This window comes from Hyperolius riggenbachi, chromosome 6 (assembly GCF_040937935.1).
Source record: "Hyperolius riggenbachi isolate aHypRig1 chromosome 6, aHypRig1.pri, whole genome shotgun sequence".
Lineage (NCBI taxonomy): Eukaryota > Metazoa > Chordata > Amphibia > Anura > Hyperoliidae > Hyperolius > Hyperolius riggenbachi.
The window spans coordinates 299,971,155-299,992,320 of record NC_090651.1 but is presented as its reverse complement, the minus strand read 5'-3'; the positions used below and the strand labels follow the sequence as shown (position 1 = coordinate 299,992,320).

General features: G+C 46.0%; 1 protein-coding gene across 8 annotated transcripts in view; it reads left to right on the top strand.

Moving 5' to 3' along the window:
• The window catches only part of FLT3LG (fms related receptor tyrosine kinase 3 ligand), a 236,730-nt gene that overhangs the window by 168,490 nt on the left and 47,074 nt on the right, over positions 1–21,166 (top strand). For all 8 annotated transcript variants that reach the window (XM_068242917.1, XM_068242914.1, XM_068242913.1 and 5 more), the window contains one exon: positions 6,957–7,105. In XM_068242917.1, coding sequence (XP_068099018.1) covers positions 6,957–7,105 — 149 coding nt within the window. The remainder of the gene's footprint in view (positions 1–6,956; positions 7,106–21,166) is intronic.

Here is a 21,166-nt window from a genome sequence, read left to right as displayed (position 1 = left end):
ATTCAAAGCATAGATAAAAGTTTTATTACCAGCACAGGACCAATCAACAGCTAATACTGTGGTTGAGGGAGGACCTCTCGGGAGCCCCTCTAGCTTAAGGGCCCTGGTGCGGTCGCAACCTCTGCCTAAACTATTGCTATGCCACTGGCAGTGGGTAACTTGATTGGAGTGCCAAAATTTGCAGAAATGCCCCTGTGCCTGCCTGAATGATGATATAACCCCATATCCAAAGAATTAGTATTAGAGGACAGGAGGAAGGTTAGCAATATTTGTGATATTTAAAAAATGGCTGTACTCAGCGCCCAATTTACCTAGCTTCTATTTTGAAGTAGACACGCAATGAACTGTGTTCGCAGACAGTGCTATTTGGTAGTATTCCTAAGCTTATACAGCATTTTCCATTGCAGGATCTGTTTTTAATGCAGTGAGGTCATTAAGGTCACGGGCATCAAATCAGATAATTTGCATATTCGGCAGTGATGCATTGTGGCAGACCACAGTTGCTCACTTAAAGGGACTCAGAGCAGTAACTAAAGTTGAAATCTGAACTTCCCTGGGGCTTTCTCCAGCCCACCATAGGTCAGGAGGTCCCTTGGCGTCCGTCTGGCTCTTCTCCCAGGCCCTGCTCAGAAATGGCTCCCGGCGACACTGGGCCCGAGTGTCGGGCTCCTTCTTCCTGAAAGATGACGTCAGTCGTCACCACGCTGGCCGCTTCGCGTCATCACGTCGGCCGGCGTGACAGTACTGCGCATGCGCGGTGATGACTGACGTCATCTTTCAGGAAGAAGGAGCCCGACACTCGGGCCCAGTGTCGCCGGGAGCCATTTCTGAGCAGGGCCTGGGAGAAGAGCCAGAAGGACGCCGAGGGGCCTCCCGACCTACGGTGGGCCGGAGAAAGCCCCAGGTAAGTTCAGATTTTGATTTTAGTTACTGCTCGGAGTCCCTTTAAAGTTGAATTATAGCAAATAACTTCTGTTTTAAGAAGGCAAACTACTATGAGTGTTGCTTTTTAGTAGAAAGGCTTTTTGCCTCTTTTCATCCCCTATAATTTTCTAGTAGTTTTGGGTCGCCACAAGCTGCTGGGGTAGTCTGGGCTTCAAAGTGAAAATAAACTGAGAAGGATATGGATTTTTCCTTTTAAAATAATACCAGTTGCCTGACTCTCCTGCTCCTGATTTATTTGGCTGCAGTAGTGTCTGAATAACACCAGAAACAAGCATTTGACTAATCCAGTCAGACTTCACTCAGAAACATCCGATCTGCAAGGTTGCTCAGGGTCTATAGAGGGCCGGTTCTAGACTTTTTAGGTAGTATAGTTGCCCCAGTATAGGTAACATAGTATAGTTGCCACCGGTATAGGTAGTATAGTTGCCCCAGTATAGTTAGCTGATATAGTTGCCCCCAGTATAGGTAGATAGTATAGTTGCCCCCAGTATAGGTAGCTATTATAGTTATCCCAGTACAGGTAGTATAATTGCCCCGTATAGGTAAATTAATTGCCCCCGTATAGGTAGTACAATTGTCCCAGTAGGTAGCTAGTATAGTTGCCCCCCGTATACAGTAGGTAGTATAATTGCCCCCAGTATAGGTAGTATAATTGCCCCCGGTATAAGTAGCCTGGAGAGAGAGAGCAGCAGTCAGGAGGGGGCAGTGAGCACAGCAGTGGGGAAGGAGGTCAGACCCCTTCCCTTACCTGAGTCCCCCCTGTCCACCTTCCCCCCAGCCATTAGCGCAGTGTGAGTGTTCGTCAGGCAGCAGGTAGGGAAGGAATGACTCACTTCCTTCCATGTTCAAGGTGCTGCATTCAACCACTCACCACTTCCTGCACTGCCGCCCACTGTACTTGCATAAGTACTCCCCACTGCTGTGCTGCTGCCCCCCTCCATTCCTGCCTGCTACCCGCTGCAGCTCACGGCGGACCTCCCCAAGGCGGGCGGTTGTAAGCTGGGTGGCGGCAGGCCAGGCACACTTCCTGGTCCTCAATCGTATCCTTGGCTGGTTCAGTTGTCGCTCACCTGATAAGGTAGCTGGAGCCGGTGCTCTTTCCCAGCAGGTCCACCACTCCTGCAAACTGTAAACTGTGAACTCCAATGATTTGAGAAAGGCACTCCACAGGCTTCAAACTTGCGTTTGTTTATTGAGCAAAAGACACATACATGTTACGGGTCACCTGACCCTTCCTCAAGTGTAACACCCTCACAATCCACATCCCCTTATATAGGACCGCCCTAAACAGGAAGTCCCACCCAAGTGCAACCATTTTCGTTATAACATATACATTAAAATCTTCTTTCCTATACAGGGAACTACTATACCGTCTACCCTGTAATGATTAGTGGAGGGGTCATCAAAATTTCCCGCAGCATTGCTTCCCCAACATTTATTCTTTCCTGTAATAAATCACAAAAAACATTTGTAACTAACATGTTCATTCAGGCCTCTCGGGCTCACGCAATCCAATGCTCTTATCCACTCCACTTCTTTACGGAGTAATATCTTTTCTCTGTCACCCCCTCTTCGCAGGGGGGGGACAGAGTCTAGAACCATCCACCTCAACTGAGAAGCAGAATGTCCGGCCTGAACAAAATGTCGGCCCACAGGGACATTCTGCTTCTCGATCCCCTTTTCCATGCATTTGCGCACCTCTGCTATACTGCGCTTGTGTTCTTGAATCCGAACCTTCACATTACGGGTTGTCTCCCCCACATATACTAGTCCGCAAGGGCATTTTAATGCGTACACAACATGCGTCGTATCACAATTAAAACACCCCCTAACTGGAATCCTCTGGCCAGTGTGTGGATGAGATAAATATTCCCCTCGGATGATCGCGGAACAACAATTACACGAATAGCACGGATGCGTGCCTTTCCGACCTTGCAATGTTGGCGATTTCTCCACAACCCGTCTGCAAACAAAATTAGCAATGGTTCTCCCCCTCTTATAAGCAAATAGAGGGTAATCTTTAAACAAATCACTAACCACAGCATCTTTTTGCAGAATAGGCCAAAATTTGCAAACGATCCCCCTTATTCTCCTGGACAAATGTCCATAATGGAGAACAAATGGGATTCTCCCTTGGCCGGCCTTCTCTTTCCTCTTAGGCCTTAATAGGGACTCACGTTCAAGAGTAGCAACCTCCTCACTCACTTTGACTAAACTGTTCCGGTCAAAACCTTTCTCTGCAAAATTATTAATCAACCTCACAGCAGCCTCTTGGTACTCCAAGTCAGTGGACGAAATGCGCCGCGCCCTTAAAAATTGGCCTTTAGGAATACTTTTTTTTAAACGATCATCATGGAAACTGTCCATGCGTAAAAGGTTGTTCCTTTCTGTGGGTTTTCTAAACAATTTAGTGCAGAATCTTCCTCCCTTTTTGGATATGGTGACATCCAAATAATCGATGCTCTCACCTGAGCATTCTGCCGTGAACTTAATGGTTGGGTGCATGCCATTGGCCTCATCCACCATGGTTCTGAAAGAAGATTCATCCCCGCGCCATAGAATCAATACATCGTCCACGAACCTAAAGTAACCAAAAAGCTGCCGCTCATATTTGGGGTTCTGGATGAACATTTGATTCTCGATGTCTGTAAGAAAAAGATTTGCAAAGGATGGGGCCACAGGGGACCCCATACTCGTCCCTTGTGTCTGTACATAGTACTCAGTACCAAACTGGAAATAGTTCTGTCTCAATACTAGTTCTAAACTGGTCCTGCCTGGCGCCACCCCCCAGACTTCCACCGCCTGAGGAAGACTCCTCACTTACTTGGCGTCATTGGTGGGCTGGGCCTGGATCTTTGGCTAAAACTATCAGAATCAGAGGATCAGCAGGATAGCCAGGCAACTAGTATTTTTAAGAGGAAATAAATATGGCAGCCTCCATATCCCTTTTAGTTCAGACGTTCTTTAAAATGATTTTCAGTTCATTAGATTCTGTTTTCCAACTGTTTTGGAAATGGAATAGAACATGCTCTTCCAGACCTACTTCCCTTCCTGTGCAGGAGCCTGGCCAGGGCCAGATTTCAGCCAAAGCCACATAGGCCATGGACTAGGGCACCACAGGATCAACTGCGGGTGGGGGGCAGGCTATACTGGGAGAGAGGATCACCTGGCTATCTATACTGGAGGGTGGGGGTCATCAGGCTATCTATAAAGGAAGAAGGGAGGGGGTCATCAGGTTACCTATATTAAGGGAAGGGGGTTCATCAGGTTAAACTGGAGGAGGGGGGTTATCTGGGTGCCTATACTGGAGGTGTGGGGGGAGGGTCATCAGGAAGCTTATACTACAGGGAAGGGTCAACGGGCTACCTATACTGGAGGGAGGGGGAAGGGTCATCTAGCTACCTATACTAGAAGGGGGAGGGGTCATCCGGCTGCCTATACTGAATGGGGGCAGCTGCTAACAGTGGCCTTGGGCGGTAAAGAGTACAAATTCGGTCCTGAGCCTGGTAGCAAGTGCAAGTGATTTTCACCCAGATATTTCTCTGGGCAGGCAATGTTATGGGACTGAGGAAACGCATTAGAATGCAGTGAGGCTTTCCCATCTACTGCTTTTTTTTTACCCATTACTGTCTGTGGTATTTCTACTCTGGTGACAGCAAAAGTAACTGCTATGCTGTATTGTAATAGGCCTTAAAGGACAAATACCATGAAAAATTGTAAAATTCATAACACATACATGTAAATGTACAATTCTCCCAGAGTACAATGCTCTATCAATTACTTTCTTTCAATGAGAACAAAGATAGGGAAACCAAGAGCCAAATATAGTGTTGTATTTACTGGTAATATGGGATGAAGTTGATAAATACAAATATACTCACAAAGCAGGGTTACCTCAAAGGCAACCACTGTAATAGGTGGGGAGATTAGACCTGACCCCACTCAGGATTATGAAGTCGCTCTCCATAGATCAGGAAAAAAGGGGATGACACCCTTCCACCAAAGGTGGACTTAGAACAATGTAACAGGAATACAGAGGCACCAAACGCCTCTGACACAGAGGTGCTTGGCCCAGCTACAGACCTGCTCTGTACCTACTCCTACCTATTGCCTGATGAAGCAGGGTCATACCTGCGAAATGCGGTGCATTTTCCCCTGGAGTACGTAAATAAATTTGTTCTGATAAACTTTTTTGGCATATATTGTGTCTGTTTGGAGGAGGCAAGTCCACCACTGCCTCCACAAATTTTAAACTCTTTAGAAATTTTTATTTTTCTGGCGCCTCTGTATCCCTGTTACTTTCTTTCTATGTTGCTGTCACTTACAGTAGGTAGAGAAAATCTGACAGATTCAGACAGATCTGTCAGGTTGTGGACTAGTCCATCTCCTGATGGGGTATTGTCAGTTATTTCTTTATTTAATTTTTTTTTTTGTGAAAAGCAGTTGCTTAGTCCAGCTGTTAAAATAGTGTCCAAGCGAGTAGGGAAGATGGCTGGTATCTTTTTATAAATCTTTTCCAGTGACTGCTTCTGTAAAAAATAAAGGAGATACTGAAAATCTCCTTTAGGCCTCTTTCACAGTGGGAAGTTGCGTTTGATACAATGTTAAAGTCGCACAACGTGCCCCTAATGCAGCGCATGTAGGTATGAAATTAGACGTTATTCTTCACTGTGTTATGTGTCTCTTGGTGCGCCGTTTTCATTGCATACTGATGGAATGAAAACGGCGCATGCATTACATAAAAAAAAAAAAAAAAAAAAACGAACATTACTGAGCATGTGCAACACACATAACGCAGCAAATTTATTGCTAAACGCACAGCTTGCAGCACTTTCTAAATATTGCTACACGTTACACACAACGCAACGTGTGCACTGTGAATGTCGCACAGACTTTGTATTGCTGTGCGTTAGTCTGCGTTATACATTTTTATAACGTGCAATTTTAATGTCCCACTGTGAAAGAGGCCTTAAAGAGACACTAAAGCGAAAAAAAAACTATGATATTATGATTTGTATGTGTAGTACAGCTAAGAAATAAAACATTAAGATCAGTTACATCAGTCTAATTGTTTCCAATACAGGAAGAGTTAAGAAACTCCAGTTGTTATCTCTATGCAAACAAGCCATTAAGCTCTACGACTTTCAAAGTCGTGGAGAGGGCTGTTTTATGACTTTTATTATCTCAACTATTAGTTAACTATTTACTTTTCCTCTGGCAGAGGAGAGGTCATTAGTTCACAGACTGCTCTGAAAGAATCATTTTGAATGCTGAGTGTTGTGTAATCTGCACATATTATAGAATGATGCAATGTTAGAAAACACGCTATAAACCTGAAAATAAAAATATGAGAATATTTTCTTTGCTGCTAATCTTCTAGTAATTATTCATAATACACAACCAATTCATTATATCATATTTTTTTTGCTTCAGTGTCTCTTTAAGGAGATGCACTAGTCTAAAATCTGTCATATCTGTCAGCTTTTTACTACCTACTGAAATTGAAAGCAGTATAGGAAAATAATAATTTATAGTGCATCTACTCCTTGGAAAGGATCTATACAAAGATGCTGGTCACCTCCCTATTCGTTTGTACATTATTTGTTCAGATGGACTGACCCACTGCAGTGTTTTGTAAATAAATAAATAAGTGATAATCCCCCATGAGGAGATGGACGTATCCTACCTGTCAGATCTGATTTTGACCTTATTTGGATATCTAAGTGACACTTTTTGTGTATAACTGCCAATGTGGCTTGCAGGGGCACTAGGACACAGTGCCTAAATCTCTGTATCTGGGCACCCAAGGCAGCAGGTCCAGTTTAATATTTATGTGCACTTTGCAGGACAAGCAACCAAGTGTACTTATGTTCGTTAGTACAGGTATTCTTTAAACATAAAGACTGATGCAGGAGAACGTTTGTATTCTGTGTATCCTTTTTGACAGTAAAATATAGTATAGATTAGAATCAGTCTTTTACTGCAGTCTCTATTTCAATCTGCCGACACAGATACGTTCCCAGGAAGGCAAGGTGATAAAGACAGCATACATCATGAAAACCTGACACGGAACAGGCTTAGCGATTTCCTTCTACTGCTTCTTGTGCCTGTGGCAATTCTTATCGGTATCGCTTTTGTAGTCTACAACAGAAACTGTAGGGTAAGTGCAGACACACTAAAAACAGCCAGGGAACAAAAATGTTAATTCAGGTCATTTAACGGGTAGTAGTTATACGCATATCATTTTGAGTGCTCATTGTGTTATAATGTATGCAGGGTGTATTTGTGTTTCACCAGTACATTTTTCATCCACAATGAAAAAAGAAATATAGAATGTTAGTCTGCTTGAATTAGCTTTAATGCATGCCTAATGTACTGTAAATGCATGTGCTCGCTGTTTGCTTTTGCTTTTACTGTGATTTTCCATTGACAACAATACAAAGTAACAACAAGCAGCCACAACACCACAGGGTAGGACATGCTGCAATTACAAAAACTCATCTCATGACCTAGCAACGTTCACTCTGCTCCCACCTAACTACTCTCACCCCACCCTCCCCTAAGACCAATCTCCTACCCCTCCCAACCATATAAATCAGTGACCGATACCCCCACTTTACTTACATTCCAATTACAGAAGGGCCCCTCCATGGCAATTCTGTTTTGGCCCCTCCCTCACGGTGTCACGGGGCGGGGAGCCATCCTCACTGCAAGGAGAGACTAGTCCCGCCCTCCTGGTAGAGCGGGAGATTCTGGCCAATAGCAGCAGCAGCAGCTTTCCAACAGCCAATGCAGTTGCTGCTCTGGCCATCTAGTAGGAAGAGCAGGGAGGGGCATTACTCAATAGAATCCCTGCGCTGTATATACTCTGCACTGAGAGAGAGGAGAGGTACAGAGGAGGCTGTAACTGGACACATTAATGGCCTCAATTCACTAAGCTCAACTCCTATCTTTAATAACTCTTCTGAGCTGTTTTACAGTTATCACCATGGTGATATAATTGTGATAACTGTAAAACAGCTCAGAAGAGTTATTAAAGACAGGAGTTAAGCTTAGTGAATTGAGGCCATTGGAGGAGTGGGGGGATTATAACCCAGGCATCCTGTGTTTGTTTATCTCCACCATGTGCTGCAGGCAGACCAGGAGATAAGAAATCCAGGCCCAGATGAGTGAGCTGCCTTTCAGATACTGTGAGTCATTGATTAGATTTTAGCAGGCACATGGCCACTGAATTTGTAGAGAGGGAGGGGGTTTCAGTTATCTGATGACATGGCTTGTCATGTCATCTCATTTCCCTGCATAGGATTGCCCCTATCATTAGTGCACAGCTCCCAACTGTCCCTCTTTCGGAGGGACAGTCCCTCTTTGGGAGCCTTGGCCATCTGTCCCTTTTTCCTCCTAATTTGTCCCTCTTTCAGCACTATTTCTATGTAAATATGTATATTTCTTCACACTAAAAATGTGATTGATTGACTCTAAACTTTATTCCCATCCTTTAAATTGATATATTACTAATTTTAAAATGTTACTATGAAGTAAAATGAACCAGGATAGAAAGGACCAGTGTGGTTTGAATTGTAAAACAACATATTTTTCTTATGAAATCTTTATGGTATGCGGGACTAAGGGTGTGATGGGGCGTGGTCAGAGGTGTGACAGGGGCGTGGCTTAAGTGTCCCTCTTTCTCATCTCAAAAAGTTGGGAGGTATGCAAATACACTACTACTTATGGTAAACCGACGACCTGACACAGTGCTTGGAATGATACACTTTATTATAGTATCGGCCACACAACAAAGTGACAACAATAAAACACAATATAACATTGTAAACTTCCAAAAACCATAAGACAATGTCAAATATACATACATCCATATAAAATTACAGAAGTCAAAAATACATATGCATAAATATAAAACATAACAATCATATTAACAAACATTATAACAGCAGCATGAACATCCAGCTTGAAATCGTATAGTGTGCTATAAATAAATTCAATTTACTTGATCTGTGTGTACGAGCCTTCATAACAGGTAAGACGCACTACGCTTATCTGTTATTAATAGATATTATATATAATTAGATGTAAGGGCGCCTCCCACAGTGTTTGTTACAATCCAGCTTGAAATCTTCATCCCTTTGCTATCCAAACTACTAAGAAAGGGGAGGGGCAAACCACCTACGCATGAAACCAAAAACTCCTTGCCGCAGCCTGGGCTCAGGAGTCCATTGGGCATACATGCCACACACCTTAACCACTTCTTGATAAGTACTCATATAGGAGCGCTCCCCCGCGAAAGCCATCCCACCAACCAACCAACCTATATTGCCCCTCCCACCTGCCGAATCCACCACATCTAGCAAAGGGAACTCCGCCAACAGCAAAACAAAAGTGACTCCTTACTTTTGGCTTGCCCGCTATGACCCTACTGCATATTCGATCTTCTCTTGAAGCAAAAGATTGAACATGCCCACGCCTACATCCGTAAGGTGGACCCCGTCCTGTCAAAAAAGCTCATGGTGGCGTTCATTGTTGACGTGCCGTGCAACCAAACCTCCCCGTTTCCTTACAAATTTAGCCACCGCGCGGTTGATTTTGATACGCGCTTTGTCATTTGCCCTGTAGCTTCGAGCATAGCGCGATCGAAAACGCGGTATCATTTCCCACCAAATAAGCCTCACCCCTGGGGCCACCTCCAACATAACGGACAGGTCAGAAACATTAGCCTAGATCAGAGATCGCATAGGAGTCAAACCCAGATCATTGCCACCAGGATGCACAACTACAACCTGAGGAGGGCCCACACGCTGCAGCATCCGGTAGAAAACTGCCAGCAAATCTTCCCATTGCAACCCCCTCACACCATGCCAATAAAGAGCCACCTCCCAAGATGGCAATCCAAGCTGCTTTCCATTCCTCCGAGCTGCGGTCCGCTGTTCGGCCCAATAACGAAGGAATGTCCCAGGAGCCAAACCTTACAGACCGGAACATCTATAAAGTACAAAAACAGTATTAAAGGCCTTACCATAACATATCAAACTTTATATATATATATATATATATATATATATATATATATATATATATATATATATATATATATATATATATATATATATATAGATATATATATATATATATATATATATATATATAGAGATAGATAGATAGATAGATAGATAGATAGAGAGATAGAGAGAGAGATATCTATCACCTCTACATAGGTGTCCACCACCATCAGGAACCAATCACAGCAGCGCCAAACCACCTTCCCCTAGCCTAACACAATGTCTGTACCTTGTGTGGATGGACGTAAAGCTGGAACCTCTGCGACTGCCACCTACCAATCTTTTTAATCATCTCTGGCGACAGACTCAACCTTGTCGCTTCCATGGCAGCTCCAATACAGAATGAACGCGAACCGTATTCCCTCTCGGGGAGGCCTAGCACCTTAAGACGCATGTGCAAAACCGCCGTGAACTGGAAATGGGAAAGGGGTGGCCCCATCCTCATGCACTAATAGCGAAAGCCCACCCTTTGGCCTGACCGCTATAAAATTGGACCATGTAACTAATGGGCAAGTAGCAAACCCCACCAATGGAAACAGCTGTACCACTGCCCCTTTTCCCGCTTGGTCAGTTTTTGACCTGCTAATCCGCACCACCATTGCCTTACCTTGTCTCCACACGTCGTTAACCAAAAGACCACCATGAGTTTTGGAGTTAGTTTTAACTAGCTCCCTGATGCGCTGTGCCGCGTAAAAAGCCAGAGAAAAAGGCACATTTAAACACCGCTTCAAATACCGACGAACATACGGAGTCCAGTTGCTCGACTAACCCAACTAAAATTTCCCAAGAAATTGGCCGCCTCTTGTCTCCCCCTCCAGCCCTTTTTTAAGCCCTTTTAACTCTTGCCGAACCGCAAACAATTTTGTGAAGTCCACCCACTCCAAAAGCCTTGCCAAAAAAGAAAGGGCTACCAGCCGCTTTGCCACCACCGAATGGGAATCCCCCGCTTCCAGCCACATACCTATGAACCAAATCATCAAATCCCTCCTCCCATCTTCCGTATCCGGAAATGACAGATCGTTGCTCCAGAAAAACCACATGCGCCATACCTTGTTGTAGGCCTCTCAGGCACAGCCGTCTCAACCATCAGGCAGGTATAAATTCTTGCCTAAAGCGGCAGAAGGAGGCAGGAGCGCTGCTGCACTGAGTAGTGAGAGAAGAAATGCCTCTCAGCTCACTCAGGTATCAGTTTACAGCAGCAGCTAACAGCAGCGGCTGACTGGACTCATAACTGATTCACTGACTGATTCATTCAGTTCCTTTAGCTCAATGATTCAAAGAACCACAGTAATGAATGAGTCAGAGAGAGAAGGCACTTGTCCCAGCTCACTCGGATCCAGTACAGCATCAGTCCTGACTCTTCACTCTTAACTGATTCACTGATTCATTCAGTACCTCTCTGTCTGCTACTGGTAACTGCGTGGCTGTAGAGTGAGTGTAGCAGCCAGGCATGGACTGCCCCCCAGGCCACCTTTTATAAAGTGATTTAGGGCTTGTCCTGTGTCTGGTGTATTCAGGTTTGTTGTTGTAAGGCAAAAAGGAGGGTCCATGGGAAAAAAATCTGTCTGGTCTCTCCCCATTGTTAAAATGACTGCATGTGCAGATAAGGTGTTAAACAGGTTGAAAAGTTTTGACAGTCCCTAGACTCCAGGAGGGCTGCTTTCTGACTAGTGTGAGAGACTGACAGGGACAGCAGTCATATTACCGGCAACTAGCCTCTGAGTAATGTGGGACTGCAATACAGATTAGCTCTCTGCTCCATCTCTGGCTATTCTCAGTCTCACTCCACTCCTCCTCCTCTCTCTGGGCTAGTGCACGACAAAATCGCAATAGCAATTGCTAGCAATTTGTGAATGCAACTTTGTGAAGCGATTTTTGAAAGAATCACTCCAATAAATGCTACCTGCAGCATGTTTGTGATTAAATAAAAAATCACAACCAGGGGCGTAACTAGAAGTCCCCGGGCCCCCCTGCAAGAATTTGAGCGGCACCCCCCCACCCTGGGGCCCGCTTATGGCTGTTTTGGGGGGGCAGGAGAGGTTGCAGCATGAGGGGAGAGCTTGGTAGCACATCGGTGGGGAGGGGGGACGGTCCCCCCCTCCCTCATCTTGGGCTCTCCCCTCTGCACCCCCTTCCTGCCTCTATGTAAGCGTCAGCAACTTTTATTTTTATGTCACAAAGGAAGGTAGGATAGAAAGGTGCTGGCACTGCAGCTAGGGGTTCAGGGAGGGTTGCAGGGGTGCAGACTAGGTATCCGGTGCGATGCAGATAGACCAGCGTGCTCAGACTCAGATGGACATCATATGCAGGCAGAGAAAAGGATGAGAAATGCCGGCACTGCTGTAAACTGCTTGTTTATTCATAACACATGGTGCAACATCATGGATTCAATTGTATGCATATTGAGACATAACATACCGGTTTGCTGGTAAAGCTGTGCGGTGGGTGCTGGGGGATGAGAGCCTTACGGCCGTTTCGCGCAGATGCGCTTCTACGGAGGCTGCGGAGGGCGGCTGTTTGCTGTCAGTTTAAATCCTAAACAGATCAGCGTGCAGCCAATTGCTGCTAAAGGCACCGCCTCCTCTCCACCAAGGGCGGCCAATGACATGCTGGGTTACAGTTCAATCCAGCATGGGACGCATGGGGAGTAGCACTTCCTGGATACGGTGGCCTAAATAGGACAAACTTATTAGAAGTCCTTTGCAAGTCTGCATAAGGCTGTCGTATCATAGATGAAGCTTAAGGCTTCCATCTAGTGACAGGAAAAATGTATAGCGGCCTGGACTTTTTACAAAGGGAAATTAAAGTGACAGTGCACTAATATATGTAGGATTGCCAAATAGAAATACAGACTGGCAAATATAATTTACAATATGATATAATTAATTTCAAAACCCATAAAAAGTGTGAAGAAGGGACCCGAGGGTCTGTGCTACAAAAAATAGTGGAAGAGGTATAAAACTAAAAATGCGCTGTAATATGCGCATAATCCTGGGTAACTCAGATTGAGGTAAGGAGGTCAGTAATATAGCTGTTAAGACTTCTTCGACAACACAAATATAATAAACATTGTAGAACAGTGCAGGGGGGAGGGGCGGGTTATTTACTGGGGTTAGGAGGGAAAAGTGGGAGGAAAGGTATGGGATCAGGGAGGGATGAGGGGAAAATAGGGGGGGAAAGGGGGAGAAGGGGAGGAAAAGAAGGGTAGGGATATCCCCAGCATAGGAGCCAGTATTGTAAACTGGATGTTCCTACAGAAAACACGTAAGTACAGGATACTAAGTGTCCAGAGCAGCAACATTTTAAATTCAAGGGTCCAGGGAACGTGCAAAATGTGCACTCTTTTATGGTGTCCTGGGTACCAGCTAGGCTTGTGATCCATTTTTCTCAGGGTCTTCATGTAATGCTCTCGATCCACTAAGTCCTGATAATGCGTTTTAAATTGTTTCAATCTCATGCAAAGTTTTTGCGTGCTCCTGTTTGGTTCTTTCTAAAACTATATTCTGTAGTCCTGTGGCATGCTCAATATAGGCTTCTTTCCAAATCTGCAAAATCATCATCATCATCATCATTATCATCACAGTACTCTGAAGGCTCCACATACCGCCTAAAATCGCTTGCTGCAATTTTGTCGTCCTGGTGTTGTTGCAAAGTGGTTTTAGTCCAAAAAAAGTGACCTCCTTTTCACTCAACCTTCGCAGGTTAGTTTCAACAACCCCAGCACCCACCGTCTTATTGCATGATGCAAATACGGACGGATTTTTGAAGAATGTCTTCACATCACTTTTGCCGTTTTCTACTGCACCCCCTTCTTCCTGCTCATCTGAACTGTGTATATTGTCCTCATCTGGCTCTGTATACACTGCACTTCTCTGTGCTGCTGCTACTGCAGCCATGCTGCGTGCTCAAGCATTTGTACTGATAGAAGGTCACAAAGGAAGGTAGGATAGAAAGGTGCTGGCACTGCAGCTAGGGGTTCAGGGAGGGTTGCAGGGGTGCAGACCAGGTATCCGGTGCGATGCAGATAGACCAGCGTGCTCAGGCTCAGATAGACATCATATGCAGGCAGAGAAAAGGATGAGAAATGCCGGCACTGCTGTAAACTGCTTGTTTATTCATAACACATGGTGCAACATCATGGATTCAATTGTATGCATATTGAGACGTAACATACCGGTTTGCTGGTAAAGCTGTGCGGTGGGTGCTGGGGGATGAGAGCCTTACGGCCGTTTCGCGCAGATGCGCTTCTACGGACGCTGTGGAGGGCGGCTGTTTGCTGTCAGTTTAAATCCTAAACAGATCAGCGTGCAGCCAATTGCTGCTAAAGGCACCGCCTCCTCTCCACCAAGGGCGGCCAATGACATGCTGGGTTACAGTTCAATCCAGCATGGGACGCATGGGGAGTAGCACTTCCTGGATACGGTGGCCTAAATAGGACAAACTTATTAGAAGTCCTTTGCAAGTCTGCATAAGGCTGTCGTATCATAGATGAAGCTTAAGGCTTCCATCTAGTGACAGGAAAAATGTATAGCGGCCTGGACTTTTTACAAAGGGAAATTGGTACTTATCCGTTAGCCGGGCGCATCCGGCAGGTGGCGCTGTTGTATCAAATTTCGATGCGCTGGGTTGTATCTAATTCCATTCATACTTCAATGTAGTACTGTGTGAATGGAAGCGCCGCAGGTGGCGCTAATTACATTGATACGTTGATAACAATACAGTGTTAATGGCAAGGAATACATTGTATTTGAAGTGGCTGGCACTTTTACATGGAATTCAAATGAAGGCGGCGGCAATGCAGATGAAGCCGCCGCCTTCCTCTGTTCTTCTTCTTCTTTTCCCCCTTTGCCCTCCTCTCGCTTCTACAATGCTGGCAGCCTGCGGGGACATGCGTCTCCCCCCAGAGTCGTTCGTCGCGGCAGGGAATCCTGCTTGTTTCCTTGCGAGCCACGACTGTGGGGGGGGGACAGGTGTGCCCCCCCCCCAGCTGGCAGGGTTGTATAGTTGAGAGAGGGCAAAGGGGGAGAAGAAGAACAGACGAAGGCGGCGGCTTCATCTGTTACATTGCCGCCACCTTCATTTGAATTCCATTAAGTGCCAGTGCCGGCCACTTCAAATACATTGTATTCCTTGCCATTAACACTGTATTGTTATCAACGTATCAATGTAATTAGCGCAACCTGCGGCGCTTCCATTCACACAGTGCTACGTTGAAGTATGAATGGAATTAGATACAACCCAGCGCATCGAAATTTGATACAACAGCGCCACCTGCCGGATGCGCCCGGCTAACGGATAAGTACCGGGAAATTAAAGTGACAGTGCACTAATATATGTAGGATTGCCAAATAGAAATACAGACTGGCAAATATAATTTACAATATGATATAATTAATTTCAAAACCCATAAAAAGTGTTAAGAAGGGACCCGAGGGTCTGTGCTACAAAAAATAATGGAAGTGATATAAAACTAAAAATGCGCTGTAATATGCGCATAATCCTGGGTAACTCAGATTGAGGTAAGGAGGTCAGTAATATAGCTGTTAAGACTTCTTCAACAACACAAATATAATAAACATCTGCGCGAAACGGCCGTAAGGCTCTCATCCCCCAGTACCCACCGCACAGCTTTACCAGCAAACCGGTATGTTACGTCTCAATATGCATACATTTGAATCCACGATGTTGCACCATATGTTATGAATAAACAAGCAGTTTACAGCAGTGCCGGCATTTCTCATCCTTTTCTCTGCCTGCACTTTTATTTTTATACTGGCTATTAATGTTTCTATAATTGTTGATTTTTATTTTTTTTTTTTGTTTTACTGATGTTTATTAAAAGATTTTCTTAACAGAAAAGGAAAAACAAAAAGAATACACAGTGTTGGGTAAACGTAATAATCATGTCAAAGGTCAACAGCGTTTAACATGGTGAGATCAATAGCTGTATACATGTTCGAGATCAGATCATCTCCGGAGCATTAGTCCAGCTTGAATAAAGATCTGATGACTTGGATTTGTGGTGAACCTGTAGCCATCCAACGATAATACAGATATGTATTCTTGATCATCTTGCAGATTAATTTAAGAAAAGAAAAGAAAAGTAGAGCAATTCTAGAGAGCAACTTAACTAACATAATTGAGTATTATACACTGGCACTGTTGGCCTAAACAACACTGAAACTGGGGGGATAACAGTATGGGGGGTCACACCAAAGATCAATGAGTAATGGAGGGAAGGCCTATAGATGGGAGATGGGAGAGGTATACCATTGGTCTTCCGATAAGATTAAGGTCAAAGGTTATGTATATGTATGCAGGGGCTTAAAGGTGTAAGTTTGAGTATTTGGCTCTTTAGAGGTGGGATATTCCTAGCCTGCCTATATGTTGTAGGGGAGTGTGTGTATTCTAGGAGTAGGACTGGTGAGTGTGATTTAGGGGGGCTGTAGGTCGGGAGAGGATAGGGACCAAGGGCTCCAGATTTTGTGGAAACTAGATTCATTGTCTCTTAGTGATGCTGTCATTTTTTCCATTTCTTTGGTCCATTCGATCTTATGTTTGACCTCCGTTAATGTCGGGGGTGCAATGTTTTTCCAGGATGAGGCAATTGATAGACGGGTGGCTGTCAAAATGTGAGTGATTAAGCGTACCGTGTGCCTGGGGGTATCTGGGGGAGGTTTACCAAGGACCATATAAACGGGGTCAAAAGGGATTAAAATCCCAGTTTTTAATTGGATGAGGCGTTGCACTTTAAACCATAGTGGGGAGATTTTTGGGCAAAACCAAAAGATATGTTCCAGGCTTCCCTTTTCATTACAGCCTCTCCAACACAGTTGAGAGGATTCTGGATTATAATTGTTGATTTTAATAATTTACTGTATGTATTAATTATTAATATTGCATTTTAATAAACCGACGCTAACGTCAGTTTGTTTATTCCGCTACCCTATTATTCAGCCACACAGAAACTGAACCCGGGTCTCTGAAGAGACACTACTATTGTCGCTAGCTAGACAGAATAGAGTGTGTTTAACCGTTTTTATTTGCAGGTCTAGACTTAGCTGGTCAGTCGGCTCCTCTGTCCCATGGTAACAGAGGTGGTGGCAGTTATACCCTGAAATAGTGTGTAATTTGTAATTACCGTAACTCACAGGCTCCCTTCTAGTCGGTCTGCTGCCAAAATTCCAGCGGTTTCTGCGCACCGCCTGCGACCACAGCCTGTGTGCTTAAACCGATTGGAAGGCAATTTGCGTTCCGGCCACTAGGGGTCCTGTGACAGTGTTTGGCAGCGTTTGGGATCTGTGTTGTGCTGAAGGTATCTCAGATAGCGCTATCAAATTAGCCCTATCGAGAAACAAACTCATTCGTTGGTAGTAGCTGAATGCAATATATTTTTTATATATACAGAGAGACTGTGTAGCCAGTACCCCTCCCCAAAAGTTTTATTTTATTTGACATGGAAATGTCCGGGAACTACCAGAACTTGTGCCTAGCAGATCTGGAAAATCTTTGTGAAGCGAGGGGCATTGACATCCTCCGCAATAAAAAACAGGACCTGATAGCAGACTTGGCCAGATGGGATAGCCAGCAACTGCGGGAGCTGGATGTGTCCGCTGAGGTGGACACCGGCCCATCTGACTCACGTCGAGGGGAACCAGAGACTGAAGATCCTGACCATACAGAGGTTGTGCATCCTGAGGGCCCTGCAGCAACTGCTACGCAGGAGACTGTCAGTGTGGACCCCGATCTCAGAGTTTCTCCGAATACTTGCCTGGTACCGGCCAGTACTGGAATGTCCATTTGTGCTGACCCGGTAATGCGGCTGGCATTACAAAAGCTGATGGACACAGACCTGGAAATGTACCTACGGTACATGGCAGAGCAAAAGCGAGAGGAACGCCAAGTTGCTACTGCTGCTGCTGCAGAGGCACGAGAGGAAGGGGAGCGCCAACGACGGCATGAACTGAACATGGCAAAAGTGCACCAGGCCAGCCCGAGTTCACCGCCCAACCTCCCTGATGAAGGTGCTGCATCACCCGTAAGTGCAAAATTTAAGTTTGCTAATATTGAAAAAGACACTGACATTGACTTGTTTTTGCGATCTTTTGAAAAAGCATGCCGTCAGTATCGTCTGTCCCAAGATCAGTGGGCCAGACATCTGACACCTTTGCTGCGCTACAAAGCGCTTGATGCTTTCGCAGAGTTACCTGCGGAAAAAGATAATGATTATGCCGCTACAAAAGACGCTATCATTACCAAATACCAGCTGACGCCAGAAGCCTATCACAAAAAGTTCAGGTCCTGGCAGAAAAAATCTTCTGACTCTTATCGAGATGTGGTCAGCAGTCTACTCACCACACTCCGCCAGTGGACTCTAGGCCTCACCAAAGGGTCGTATGATGTCCTGGAGGACTTGATAGTCCTAGAACAGTTTCTGAACATTTGCCCTGCTGATGTACGACAGTTTTGCTGGAGCGCAAGCCTGCGTCAGCAACTGTTGCTGCAGACCTCGCTGAAATCTTTGCGACTACCCGGGTGCCTGACACACGCAGGACTGCACCATCCAGCTGGAGAGGAGGTCAGCCCAATACTCTGGCAGACTCTCCTGCCCCTGTGAGCCGTCCGCCACAGAGGCCACCCAGCGCAGCTGCTGCGCCCAGGCCTGCAGCACCTGAGGGGGTCACCTGTCACTACTGCCGCCAGCCCGGACACATAAAATTCGACTGTCCGGAGCGGAGGCAGACACCACCAGCACCTGTATCACCTGTACCTCACCCACAGCAGAGGCAACCAGCCAGTGAACCACAGCCTGGATCATCAGATTTTGTTCTGTTTGCCCGTGGAAAGGAAATCCGCGACCGAACCGACCAGCAGCAGCCTGTTAGAGTGAATGACAAGGTTGTCACCGGATTCCGAGACACTGGAGCCGACATCACGTTAGTTCACTCACACCTTGTGCCAAAGGAGAGCATCAGCTCCAGGCGATCCCTTGCGCTTACTGGAGTAGAGGGCACCCTTTTACACATAGCCCAAGTGAGTATGAAGCTCGACTGGGGGTTGGGGGTTCAAGAAATGGTTGTTGGGGTTGTGAAGGATCTCCCAGTCCCTGTGTTGCTGGGGACTGATTTGGGCAAGCTTGTGTCCTATTACGAACCTGCCACAACCGCCTTGTCGCTCACGGAAGGAGATGGACTCTCCGCCCACCAACAGGTACTTTACACACTTGGGGGAGAAACAGGGGGCGATGGGTTGAATGTGCCCAGTTCAAGGGTACCGGGTTCAATAGTGCCTGCTTCAAAGGTACCTGAGTTTGATGTACAAACTGTCCGTTGTGATGAAGATGTTACTGTACCTGCGTTTAATGTACAAACTGTCTGTAATGAAAATGTGTCTGTACCTGTCACTGTCATTAAGGCATGTGTCCATGGGGTGAAGAATGTCGATTATTGTAATGCTAAGGCTGTGCCTGTACTAGCAGTCCCCCAGAGTACTGAAAAGGTTGTGGGCTCAGCGCCGAACTCCTCGTTCAGTACTGACCCCAGCAATGAGACCTTTCAGCCGCTGGCCTCGTGTGACATGAGCCAGCTGGCTGAAACTGGAAGTACTGTGAGGGTTGTGGGCTCAGTGCAGGGCTCTTCGTTCAGTACTGACCCCAGAAGTGAGAACCTTCAGCCGCTGACTTCATGTGTCATGGGCCAGCTGGTTGAAACTGACAGAGCTGTATTCACAGCAGCACTACAAAGTGACCCAAGCCTGGAGGTGCTCAGGCAGCAAGCCTCTGAGCCCCTCGCAGACAGGGCTGCTTTCAAGGTGTACTGGGAAGGTGGGAGACTGTACAGCAAGGCTGTGCAGCCCACTACCGGTAGATCACATGCGAATACCAAATGACTTGTGGTCCCGAGTGCGTTCAGGGGACATGTGCTGAAATCCGCACATGGTAATCCTCTGACAGAGCACTCAGGTGTCCGCAAGACACTTGCCTGTTTTCGGAAACAGTTTAATTGGCCCTGGATGAACAGGGTTGTAGCAAACTACTGCAAAGCATGTGCCGTATGTCAGGAGCTGGGAAGGTCCAGGGTTTCCTGCGGGGTTCCCTTAGGTCCACAGCCACTTAGCAGGGAACCCCTGCGTGGGCTGGCTGTTGACCTACCCAACCTACTGCCCGTTGTCAGCAGTCCTGGCAGACGACCCATCCGAATGCAGTGGCGCAAACGCCCTGTCCAGAATGGTCCATGGCGTGTCAAACCTGAGGGTAGCGGATAGCAACCTGTCCAGGTGAACTGAGCCGCAGGCTCCAATGGGTTATCCCGTTGCAATGGGGAACTAGACCAGATATCGCAGGTTAGCAGCAACGCCACACATCTTGCTGATGCATGTCTATATGCCTTCACCCCAGGGGGTGCTGTCACGGAACAACCGTGAGAAACGCAGGTGAATCTGGAAGATTCGCAGCCGCTTTCCTGATCGCTTCCTGGTTGGGTCTGTTCAGCCATTGCAAGCGATTCGAAAATGACATTCCTGATTTTAAAAGACGGGTTTTTTTTCTCCAGTAATTAGCAGATGACTAGGAATCTGGGCCTTAACAGAGGTGTCAATTGCTCAGCATATGGCTGCCTGAAAGGAAGCCAGCAAGCTAGCTTCCCAGGTGGCCTGGGAGAGCTAGCCAGTGCGGCACCGATGGGGGCAGGTTTGAATACATGTGTTCTATGATTTCTTGTCTGTTGCATGGAGACCGTATATCACACAGCTATGAAAGTCATATGGTCTTATTCGTTAAAATCTGCCCAATGTGCTGATATAAAATTCACCGCAATAGCCCGTCCGGTTATTGCTGTATGACCCTTCTTATGAACTGGACCCGCTGCCCTAGTCACGTCTGATGTCATAGGAATTGGCATAATCTGAGTAATATTCATCTGTTATCAGCGCAAATGTGGCATTTATCGGTTTTGAGTTACAGCGTTTTATAAGTTTAACCCTAAATCTCTCTCCAAGGACTTGAACTGTGATTGGTTTGTAATGCAGAGGGGGCAGGCATTGCCACACCCCCGAACCAGCTTCCTCAAAAGCACATTGCCAGCAGGCGGACCTCAGTCCTCCCCTGTGTTCCATCACCTGATCAAGCCAGCCAGAGGACCATGTGGCTGGCG